General features: G+C 38.4%; 1 protein-coding gene across 2 annotated transcripts in view; it reads left to right on the plus strand.

Moving 5' to 3' along the window:
* The window catches only part of C3H1orf185 (chromosome 3 C1orf185 homolog), a 61,879-nt gene that overhangs the window by 40,070 nt on the left and 8,838 nt on the right, over positions 1-12,971 (plus strand). Inside the window, exon 4 of one of the 2 annotated variants that reach the window (XM_005678439.1) lies at positions 11,279-11,315. The exons of the other annotated variant lie outside the window; for it this stretch is intronic. Within the exon in view, the coding sequence (XP_005678496.1) occupies positions 11,279-11,315 (37 nt within the window). The remainder of the gene's footprint in view (positions 1-11,278; positions 11,316-12,971) is intronic. 2 annotated transcript variants of the gene reach the window in all.

Below are 12,971 nucleotides of genomic sequence, written 5' to 3' on the forward strand. Positions count from 1 at the left end.
ACCCTCCCTCCTTTTCCTTAACCTCTGATTCTGTCCTCCATCTCTCTAATTGCCTCACTTCTAGAATTTTGTATAAATGGAATCCTATAGCTTTATGGCCCTTTGAGCTTGGGTTTTCATCACATAGCATAATGCCTTTAAGATCCCTCCATAGCATTGCATGTATCCATATTTTTTCTTTTTTAATTGCTGAGTAGTATAACATTGTGTGGGTATACCATAGTTTGCTTAACCATTTATCCGCTGGGGAATATTTTATTTGTTTCTAGTTATGAGGCATTACAAGATAAGCATGCCATGATTGTTTATGTACAGGCTTTTCTGAAAACATTAGTTTCAGTTCCTCTAGAATAACTTCCCAGGAATGCAGCTGCTGGATCATGCGGTAAGTGTGTACTTTTTTCTCTTTTGGCTGTGCTGGGTCTTCATTGCTGTGCATGGGCTTCGTCTAGTTGCAGTGAGCTGAGGGTATTCTCTAGTTGCCGTGCATGGGCTTCTCACTGCAGTGGCTTCTCTTTATTGCAGAGCACAAGATGTAGGGCAGGCAACCTCAGTAGTTGTGGTGCACAGACTTAGTTGCCCTGTGGCATGTGGAATCTTCCCAGACCAGGGATCAAATCCATGTCCCCTGCATTGGCAGGCAGCTTCTCCACCTTTGGACCACCAAGGAAGTCCCAATATGTTTACTTTTAAAAGAAATTCCCAGATTGATTTGCAGATGGTACCATATTACATACCCACCAGTAATGTGTAAGAGAATCAAGTTTCCACATCCTCAGTATCATTTGATACTTAGCAGCATTTTAAATGTTACCCATTTAAATTTGTTTGCGTGTATGCCATTTCTTCAGTCATGTTCAGCTCTTCTCAACCCCATAGAGTATATCCTGCCAGGTTCCTCTGTCCATGGAATTTTCCAGTTAAGAATTCTGGAGTGGGTTGCCATTTCCTCCTCAGGGCATCTTCCTGACCCAGAGATCAAACCCATGTCTCCTGTGTATCCTGCATTACAGATGGATTCTTTACTCACTGAGCCATCAGGGGAAACCCATTTAAATATGTTTAGTGATTTTCATTTTTATTTCTTTAATGGGCAGTGATGTTGAACAGCTTTTCATATTTTTATTTGCCATCATGTATCTTCTTTGATAAAGAGTCTCTTCAGCTTTCTTGTGCATTTTCTAATTGGATTATATTTCTGAGTAATTTAGAGTGTGTATTCTGTATACAAGTCTCTTTTATGAGATACGTGATTTACAAATATTTTTCCCTAATTGATGATTGTGCTTTCATCTTGTCAAAGAGGAGTTTGCAAAGCATAAGATTTTATTTATCCATTTTCCCTTTTTGCTTTGTTTTTATTGAAGGATGGTTGATTTACAATGCTGTTTCAATTACTGCTATACAGAAAAGTAATTTAGTTATATATATTTGTGTGCGTGTGTGCTCAGTTGCTCTGTACTCTCTGACTCTTTGAGACCGTATGAACTGTATCCTGCCAGGCTTCTCTGTCCATGGAATATTTCAGGCCAGAATACCAGAGTGGGTTACCATTTCCTACTCCAGGGGATCCTCCCAATCCAGGGATTGAACCCACATCTCTTTCATCTCTTGCATTGGCAGGTGGATTCTTTACTACTGCACCACCTAGGAAGTCATAGCAAAATGATTTAGTTAAGCATATATACACATTTTTAAAAATATATTGTTTCCATTGTGGTTTATCATAGTATATTGAATATAGTTCTCTGTGCTATACAAGAAGACCTTGTTGTTTATCTCTTCTATGTATGAAAGCTTACATCTGCTAACCCCAACCTCCCATACCATCCCTCCCTCATAATTCCTCCCCTTTGGCAACCACTAGTCTGTTCCATATGACTGTGATTATGTTTTGTTTCATAGGTTCATTTGTGTCATATTTTAGATTTCACATAAAAGTAATATCTTATAGTATCTGTCTTTCTCTTTCTGACTTGCTTCACTAGTATGATAATCTCTAGTTGCATCCACGTTGTTGCAGATGGTATTATTTCATTATTTTTATGACTGAGTAGTATTCCATTTTATGTATGTACCATGGCATCTTTATCCATTCATCTGTCATTGGGCGTTTAAGTTGTTTTCATATTTTGACTGTTGTGAATAGTGCTGCTATGAACATAGAGGTGTGTGTACTTTTTTGAACCATAGTTTTGTCTGAATATATGCCCAGGAGTGTGAGTGCTGGATCATATGGTAATTCCGTTTTTAGTTTTTTGAGAAATTTTCTTACTGTTTTCTACAGCGGCTATACCAACTCACATCCCCACCAACAGTGTAGCAGAGGGTTCCCTTTTCTCCATATCCTCTCCAGCATTTGTTATTGTAGACTTTTTAATGATGGCCTTTCTGATTGGTGTGAGGTGGTACCTCATTGTAGTTGATTTGCATTTCTCTAATATTAGAAATGTTGAGCATCTTTTCATGTGCCTGCTAGCCATCTTCATTTTTTCTTTGGTGAAATGTCTGTTTAGGCCTTCTGCTCATTATTCAGTTGGGTTGTTTGCCTTTTTGTTGTTGAGTTATACATTTTTCATTTTTGGATCATGCTTTTAGTGTCATATCCAAGAACTCTTAGCCTAACCCTAGGTCACAAGAATTTGCTTCTAAATTTTCTTCTGAAAGTTTCTTGGCTTTAGGTTGTTTTGTTTTATATTTAACAGCTTTACTGGTATAGTTCACATAATGTATAATTTGCCTTTTTAAAGTGTATACTTCAGAAATTTTTAGATATTCACAGAGTTATAGAACAGCCTTCACAATCAATTTAGAATACTTTTATCACCTCTAAAAGAAACCCCATACCCTTAGCAATCACTGACTCTCCATTTTCCTACAATCCTCCTAGGGCTAGAAAACTGCTAGTCTACTTTCTATAGCTATAGATTTGTCTATTCTGGAATTTCTCATAAATATGCAATATATGGTCTCTTGTATCTACCTTTTCATTTGGCATGTTTTCAAGGTCCATCCTTGTTATTACATATATCAGTATATTATTCCTTTTTCATGGCTGAATAATATTCCATTGTATGACTATACCATATTTTGTTTATCCATTTATCAATTGAAAGATGTTTGAGTGGTTTATACTAGGTTGGTGAAAATGTACTTGTAGTTTCAGATGTGAATTTTAAATCATTATAACTAGGCTCAAACAGCTCTTTATTAATCAAAATAAGAACCATTAAAATCAACTCATTTTTGCCAATGAGAGATAAGTTCGTTTATTCCTGTCTTGCAAAAATCCATGCTTTGGGATTCAACAAACTTGGAAAGTATTTTCTGCCTCCTGCTGGTTGTGGAAGCATTTTTCCCTGCAAAAAGTTGTCAAGATGCTTGAAGAAGTGGTAATCAGTTAGCAAGAGATCAGGTAAATATGACCGATGAGGCAAACCTTTGTAGCCCAATTTGTTCAACTCTTTTTGGGCAGGGGCGGGGCAGGTTGCTGACAGAGAAATCTTTATTAAATCTTTAAAAATGATATTATTCAAGACACACAAAAGGGAAATGAGTGATGAGAAAAGAAGGTACTATTACAAAAGTAGTCCCAGAATATTAGGTTTATCACAAAATTCTTTCCATGAGTTAGTTCATCTTTTTCATTTTTGTTTCAAGGAGGATATTTGACCCCTTGGAATTAAGTCTTCTCCTACTTTAACCAAATTACTAGAGCCAATGAATATTCAAGTGAAATCTTATCCAAATTCAGGGCTCCCCTGACCACAGAGGACCATCTGCCTGAATTATTATTCCTGAAACCCACACAGCTGTCTCTGGAGAACACAGAGTGGAGGCCAAGTTTCTTGCATGAGATGCAGTAAGATTTACAAGGAGGTAGTTGATCCTAGAAAACACACAGCTACTTTTGGAGCAATGGTTGTATGATATGCAGATGGGTGTTATTGTGGAGAAGAATTGGTCGCTTTTTTGGTGACCAGTGCTGGCTGTAGTTAGTTAGTTCAGTCACTCAGTCGTATCCAACTCTGTGACCCCATGGGCTACAGCACACCAGGCCTCCCTGTCTATCACCAACTCCCGGAGTTTACTCAAACTCATGCCCGTTGAGTTAGTGATGCCATCCAGCCATCTGATCCTCTGTTGAACCCTTCTCCTCCTGCCCTCAATCTTTCCCAGCATCAGGGTCTTTTCAAATGAGTCAGCTCTTTGCATCAGGTGGCTGAAGTATTGGTGTTTCAACTTCAGCATCAGTCTTTCCAGTGAATATTCAGGACTGATTTCCTTCAGAATGGACTGGTTGGATCTCCTTGCAGTCCAAGGGACTCTCAAGAGTCTTCTTCAACACCATAGTTCAAAAGCATCAATTCTTCGGCACTCAGCTTTCTTTATCATCCAACTCTCACATCCATACATGCTGCTGCTGCTGCTGCTAAGTCGCTTCAGCCATGTCCGACTCTGTGCAACCCCATACATGACTACTGGAAAAACCATAGCTTTGACTAGACAGACCTTTGTTGGCAAAGCAACGTCTCTGCTTTTTAATATGCTGTCTAGGTTGGTCATAACTTTTCTTCCAAGGAGCAAGCGTCTTTTAATTTCATGACTACATACACCATCTGCAGTGATTTTGGAGCCAAAAAAAACTAAAGTCTCTCGCTGTTCCCATTGTTTCCCCATCTATTTGCCATGAAGTGATGGGACCAGATGCCATGATCTTAGTTTTCTGGACGTTGAGTTTTAAGCCAACTCTTTCACTCTCCTCTTTCACTTTCAAGAGGCTCTTTAGTTCTTCTTCACTTTCTGCCATAAGGGTGGTGTCATCTGCATATCTGAGGTTATTGATATTTCTCCTGGCAATCTTGATTCCAGCTTGCACTTCATCCAGCCCAGCGTTTCTCATGATGCACTCTGCATATAAGCTAAATAAGCAGGGTGATAATATACAGCCTTGACGTACTCCTTTTCCTATTTGGAACCAGTCTGTTGTTTCACATCCAGTTCTAACTGTTGCTTCCTGACTGGCATACAGATTTCTCAAGAGGCAGGTCAGGTGGTCTGGTTTTTGCATCTCTTTCAGAACTTTCCACCATTTTTTGTGATCCACAGTCAAAGGTTTTGACATAGTCAATAAAGCAGAAATAGATGTTTTTCTGGAACCCTCTTGCTTCTTTGATGATCCAGTGGATGTTGGCAATTTGATCTCTGGTTCCTCTGCCTTTTCTAAAACCAGCTTGAACATCTGCAAGTTCATGGTTCACATACTATTGAAGCCTGGCTTGGAGAATTTTGAGCATTAGTTTGCTAGCATGTGAGATGAGTGCAATTGTGCGGTAGTTTGAATATTCTTTGGCATTGCCTTTCTGTGAGATTGGAATGAAAGCTGATTTTTTCAGTCCTGCGGCCACTGCTGAGTTTTCCAAATTTACTGACATATTGAGTGCAGAACTTTCACAGCACCATCTTTCAGGATTTGAAATACCTCAACTGGAATTCCATCACCTCCACTAGCTTTGCTCATAGTGATGCTTCCTAACGCCCACTTGACTTCACATTTCAGGATGTCTGGCTCTAGGTGAGTGATCACACCATCGTAATTATCTAGGTCATGAAGATCTTTTTTATATAGCTCTTCTGTGTATTCTTGTCATGTCTTCTTAATATCTTCTGCTTCTGTTAGGTCCATACAATTTCTGTCCTTTATCGAGCCCATCTTTGCATGAAATGTTTCCTTGGTATCTCTAATTTGCTTGAGGAGACCTCTAGTCTTTCCCATTCTATTGTTTTTCTCTATTTCTTTGCATTGATCACTGAGGAAGGCTTTCTTATCTCTCCTTGCTATTCTTTGGAACTCTGCATTCAAATGAGTATATCTTTCCTTTTCTCCTTTGCTTTTTGCTTCTCTTCCTTTCATAGCTATTTGTAAGGCCTCCTCAGACAGCCATTTTTGCTTAGCTAAAGAAGATAATTGCAACTTCCTTCAAAAGGTCCCATGCATGTATTGCTACACTCAGTGCCCCTAACTCTGCAGCAGGCCACCACTGACCCACACCTCCACAAGAGACTCCTAGACTCATGGGCAAGTCTGGGTCAGTCTCTTGTGGGATCACTGCTCCTTTCTCCTGGGTCCTGTTATGCACAAAGTTCTGTTTGTGCCCTCCAAGAGTCTATTTCCCCAGTCCTGTGTAAGTTCTGGCAGCTCTATGGTGGGGTTAATGGCAACCTCCTCTGAGAGGGCTTATGCCATACCCAAGTCTGCTGCACCCAGAGTCCCTGCCTGTGAGGCAGTCTACTGCTGACCCATACCTCCACAGGAGACACTCAAACACAGTTCTGTCTCAGTCTCTGGAGTCTCTGGGTCCTGGTGGGCACAAGGTTTGTATGAACCCTCTGAGCATCTCTGGCAGGTATGGAGTTTGATTCTAAATGCAATTTCACCCCTCCTACCATCTTACTGGGGCTTCTCCTTTGCCTTGGACATGGGACATCTCCTCAAAGTTGCTCCACTTTTTTTGTTGTTGACCAGTGCTGGCTGCAGGCTTTGCAGTTTTCAGTGCATCTAATTGATCTGTCCCTTGGACTGCAAGGAGATCAAACTAGTCAATCCCAAAGGAAATCAGCCCTGAATGTTCATTGGAAGGACTGATGCTAAAGCTGAAACTCCAATAATTTGGTCACCTGATGACTAGAGATCTCCTCAAGCAAATTAGAGATACCAAGGAAACATTTCATGTAAAGATGGGCTCAATAAAGGACAGAAATGGTATGGACCTAACAGAAGCAGAAGATATTAAGAAAAGGTGGCTAGAATACACAGAAGAACTGTACAAAAAAGATCTTCATGACCCAGATAATCATGATGGTGTGATCACTCACCTAGAGCCAGATATCCTGGAATTCAAAGTCAAGTGGGCATTAGGAAGTATCACTAAGAACAAAGCTAGTGGAGGTAATGGAATTCCAGGTGAGCTATTTCAAATCCTAAAAGATGATGCTGTGAAAGTGCTGCACTCAATATGTCAGCAAATTTGGAAAACTCAGCAGTGGCCACAGGACTAGAAAAGGTCAGTTTTCATTTCAATCTCAAAGAAAGGCAATGCCAAAGAGTGCTCAAACCACTGCACAATTGCACTCATCTCACATGCTAGTAAAGTAAGGCTTCAGCAATATGTAAACCATGAACTTCCAGATGTTCAAGCTGGTTTTAGGAAAGGTGGAGGAACCAGAGATCAAATTGCCAACATTCGCTGGATCATTGAAAAAGCAAGAGAGTTCCAGAAAAACATCTATTTCTGCTTTATTATCAGTATAGATTCATGGATTTCTATTTTATTTAGCAGATTATAATCCATCACTATCATTAATTTATTGCTCAAATTTTCCTAAACTTAACCAGTGAGCCACTTGTTCAAGATTATTCCTCTGTCTTTTTTATATATCCCCATCATTTTTAGAGTCTTTACTTACTTCTGATCTATAGTATCATTTTTGAAAGAATACTCATTTTACTAATATCTATATATCCTTATATATTTAAATATGTCCTTAATCTTAGAATTTTACATTATAGGCTTTATAAATGCTAAACTGTGCTGTGAGGAAAATTCTAGTAACTGGGTATTAACATAAATCCAAAATTATTTACCTGGCAGAATAATTTTCTAGAAGAGGATTTGTTAAATTGCCGTCTAGAAGAATTATACCTATTAATATCAGTCAGTTCAGTCACTCAGTCATATCTGACTCTTTGTGACCCCATAGACAGCAGTGCACCAGGCTTCCCTGTGCATCACCAACTCCTGGAGCTTGCTCAAACTCTTGTCTATCAAGTCAGTGATGCCATCCAGCCATCTCATCCTCTATGATCCCCTTCTCCTTCTGCTTTCAATATTTCCCAGCATCAGGGTCTTTTCCAGTGAGTTAGTTCTTCGCATCAGGTGGCCAAAGTATTGGAGTTTCAGCTTCATCATCAGTCCTTCCAGTGAATATTCAGGACTGATTTCCTTTAGGATGGACTGGTTGGATCTCCTTGCAGTCCAAGGGACTCTTGAGAGACTTCTCCAAAACCACAGTTCAAGAGTTTCAGTTCTCCGGTGCTCAGCTTTCTTTATCGTCCAACTCTCACATCCATACATGGGAGAAGCCATAGCTTTGACTAGATAGACCTTTGTTGGCAAAGTAATGTCTCTGCTTTTTAATATACTGTCTAGGTTGATCATAACTTTTGTTAAGGAGCAAGCGTCTTTTAATTTCATAGCTGCAGTCACCATCAGCAGTGATTTAGGAGCCCCCAAAGATAAAGTCTGCCACTGTTTCCACCTATTCCCCATCTATTTCCCATGAAGTGATGGGACCAGATGCCATAATCCTAGTTTTCTGAATGTTGAGCTTTAAGCCAATTTTTTCACTCTTTTCTTTCAGTTTCATCAAGAGACTCTTTAGTTCTTCTTCATTTTCTGCCATAAGGGTGATGTCATCTGCATATCTGAGGTTATTGATATCTCTCCTGGCAATCTTGATCCCAGCTTGTGCTTCATCCAGCCTGGCATGTCACATGATATACTCTGCATATAAGTTAAATAAGCAGGGTGACAGTATATAGCCCTGAGGTACTTCTTTCCCTATTTGGAACCAGTCTTTTGTTCCATGTTCATTTCTAACTGTTGCTTCTTGACCTGCATACAGATTTCTCAGGAGACAGGTAAGGTGGTCTGGTATTCCCATCTCTTTAAGAGTTTTCCACAGTTTATTGTGATCCACACAGTCATAGCTTTGGCGTAGTCAATAAAGCAGAAGCAGATGTTTTTCTGGAACTCTCTTGCTTTTTCGATGATTCAGCAGATGTTGGCAATTTGATCTCTGGTTCCTCTGCCTTTTCTAAATCTAGCTTGAACATCTGGAAGTTCACAGTTCACATATTGCTGAAGCCTGGCTTGGAGAATTTTGAGCATTACTTTACTAGCGTGTGAGATGAATACAATTGTGCAGTAGTTTAAACTTTCTTTAGCATTGTCTTTCTTTGGGATTGAAATGAAAACTGACCTTTTCTAGTCCTGTGGCCACTGTGAGTTTTCCAAATTTGCTGACATATTGAGTGCAACACTTTCACAGCATCATCTTTTAGGATTTGAAATAGCTCAACTGGAATTCTATCACCTCCATTAGCTTTGTTCATAGTGATGCTTCCTAACGCCCACTTGACTTTGAATTCCAGGATATCTGGCTCTAGGAGAGTGATCACACATTGTGATTATCTCGGTCATGAAGATCTTTTTTGTACAGTTCTTCTATGTATTCTTGTCAGCTCTTCTTAATATCTTCTGCTTCTGTTAGGTCCATACAATTTCTGTCCTTTATTGAGCCCATCTTTGTATGAAATGTTCCCTTGGTATCACTAATTTTTTAAAAGGTATCTCTAGTCTTTCCCATTCTATTGTTTCTTATCTCTCCTTGCTATTCTTTGGAACTCTGCATGCAGATGTGTGTGTGTATTTTTTTTTTTCTCCTTTGCCTTTTGCTTCTCTTCTTTTCTCTGCTATTTGTAAGGCCCTCTCAGACAACAAATTTGCCTTTTTGCATTTCTTTTTCTTGGGGATGATCTTGAGCCTGCCTCCTGTACAGTGTCATGAACCCTTCATCCATAGTTCTTCAGGCACTCTGTCTATCCGATCTAATCCCTCGAGTCTATTTGTCGCTTCCACTGTATAATCATAAGGGATTTGCTTTCAGTCATACGTGAATGGTCTAGTGGTTTATATATTTATATATATACAGCAATATATAAGGATGCCCATTTTGTCATTCCCTAGTTTGGGTAGAATTTTAATATTTCTAGGACCTTACTCTATGGTTCCCATATCAAGAGTATCAGCATTACCTGGGAACCTGTTAGAAATGCAGAATCTCAGACCCCACCCCAGACCCACTGAGTTAGAATCTATATTATAGCAAGTTCCCCCAGGTAGTACATAGGCACATGAAAGTCTGAAAAGCAGTTTCAAATATAATTTATATGTTGTTCAGTCGCTCAGTCGTATCCAACTCTTTGCAACCCCATGGGCTGTAGCCCACCAGACTCCTCTCTCCATGGAAACCTCCAGACAAGAATACTGGAGTGGGTTGCCATTTTCTTCTCCAGGGGATCTTCTCCACCCAGGGATCAAACCCACGTATCCTGCATTAGCAGATGGATTCTTTCTCACTGAGCCACCAGAGAAGCCCGTGTATAGGCAGGAGCATAGAATAGTCCAGGACTTGATTCCAGAACTTCTTAGATTAAACTGCAGGCCCGTGTGGGAAAATTGACTTGATCCTAGATCCAGGCAAGTTAAGTCAAGAGCCTATACTGACATTTGTATTAATAAAAGGTAACAATGATCAAAAAGTAAAGTAGATTCCAAAAACAGTGCTTATGTGTTATCCTACCTATATGTATATTCCATGTGTGCGTGTGTGTGTGTGTGTGTGTGTGTGTGTGTGTGTGTCTCCTAATCAAGCCTTTTTGGCAAACAGGACAATGAAGATCAGCACAGAGTACCAACACTGTTCCCCTGTAACATGAGACAGCGTTGTCTCTCTGTCTTCACCCACTGCATATCAAACACTCTGTGCATTAGCTCATCATTTATCTAGTAGTCTAAGGAAAAACTGAATCAGATCGCTTATGGAGTGGTTTACAATAGATACTTTAAACCCTACTTCCCGATAATCTGTTTTAGTGGTCTGATATTGTGTCTAAGAAACAGCATTTTTAATAAACACACTGGGTAATTCTGATGCCTTAAGTTTGAGAACTACTACACCACTACACTTTCCAGAACATATCTGAAATGTATTGTTTGATCAGATGTTCTATTGGCTTCAAAATAGTCGCAATTTTATAAAAGCTTTCAGCCAGCGTTTACTTTTTTGTTGTTATTAGTTAATAGGATGAGTAAGCCTAGGAATTGTAATTACTTTTATTGTCATCACTAGTTCTAACCAAGCAACTCTAAGTTAGTGAGAATAGAGAGAAATAATCCTGTTGAACTCTATTTCACCCTTCATTCCCTATCCTGGAGACTGCCTTCTTGAGCCAATTCACATTCTTTTCGGATGATACCTCAACACATTTTCTTTCTTGTCAATATAGTTTGGTGAGATAAATTCATATGATGGAAAAAATATGATTCTATAAAAATTTTATTATGATGTTAACATATATTATCACATAAGTATATATCAAGTAATTATTTTAAAACTATTAATTTTTTAAATACAAATAATATTTTTTATGTAGGAGGAGCAAAGAAAAAAGGAAACAGCATGTATAAAAGGTACTTTTTCTCAACAGTTTATTAGAATAAATCATAATCAACTTTTAGCAATTCACATTTTAAAGAATCAAGAGGCTATCTTAAATATATGCTAAATATCTAAATATTTTTAAAATCATGAAAACTCAAGGGAAATATCTATTTATTAGTGCTATGAATGAGCATTTTTTTAGAAAGCAAAATTTTCAATGCCTATCTTAAAATGTGAAATTTATTTTTTTTTTTGTCTCTTATTTATACCCAAAGGTATCAGAGTCAATGCCATAGAGACATGATGGAGAGTCAAAAGGCATGAGCATTTTGTAACCCTTTAGATACTGACTTAGTACCTCAAAGCCTTACTCTCCTACATAATTTTAGAAATGCTGATTATAGAATGTAATAAGGTATTTAAAAGAGCTTTAAAATTAATGTTACATATTCACATAAAAATTATGTAAAATATCATAAAAGATGTTTTAGGATATTTTGTAAATGTGATATTTTCTAAAACTTAGCAATTTTATTTGCAGCTGTACAGCATAAATAATGTAATGGGAGAAGCATGGGACTTACAGTAACACAGATCTAGAACAAAGTCCATTTTGTATCTGATTTTGGTGACTCATTTCTCTAAGTCTTATTCTCCGTAATATCTTTTGTGAAGTAGGGCTAATAACTACCTTGAGTAATAATTGAAAGGATAAATGATATCTGGAAGTATATCAAACTGCTGTGCAAATTCTAAGGCATTATATAGGAATGTTAATTTAGTTGTTACTTTAATTGATATAAAGCCAGTTTGATCCCATGGTGGACAAACATTTTGTAATTTAGCTGCTTTGACCCCATGAGCTGTAAGCTTCAAGGCTCCTCTGTCCATGGAATTTTCCAGGCAAGAATACTGAAGTGGGATGACCCAGAGAGATGTTATGGGAAGGGAGGTGGGGGGGGGGGGGCTCATGTTTGGGAATGCATGTACACCCGTGGTGGATTCATGTCAATGTATGGCAAAACCAATACAGTACTGTAAAGTAAAATAGAGTAAAAATAAAAATTAAAAAAAAAATACTAAAGTGGCTAGCCATTCCCTTCTCCATGGCATCTTCCCCACCCAGGGATCAAACCCACAAGTCTCCCATACTGCAGGCAGATTCTTTACCATCTGAGCCACAGGGAAGTCCCAATTTATCTGCTTAAGGAGACATTTTTAAATTTATTTTTTATTTTTTCTCTTACTTTTCCTTTTTTTAATTGAAAGATAATTGCTTTACAGAATTTTGTTGTTTTCTGTCAAACCTCAACATGAATCAGCCGTAGGTGTACAGACATCCCCTCCCTTTTGAACCTCCCTCCCATCTCCCCCCCGCATCCCACCCCTCTAGTTGATACAAAGCCTCTGTTTGAGTTTCCTGAGTCAAAATTTATTTTTAAAATAAGATAATATTTAGCCCTAAATAGTTAAACTATCTGCCATTTCTGATTTTAAGGGACATTCCCGAACTGAGCTTTCTAGCCTGTTTAGAATCTTCTCCTGTTAAGACAAGTTGATTTCATTTAGAATAGATTTTTCTACTCTGGTTTATCATGAAAATATTGCTGAGTCCCCATTAAATACTTAACATTGTGTAGATATTGATAGCAACTTAGAATTTTCACTGTTGCATTATTCTGTTC

Source organism: Capra hircus, chromosome 3 (assembly GCF_001704415.2).
Source record: "Capra hircus breed San Clemente chromosome 3, ASM170441v1, whole genome shotgun sequence".
NCBI lineage: Eukaryota > Metazoa > Chordata > Mammalia > Artiodactyla > Bovidae > Capra > Capra hircus.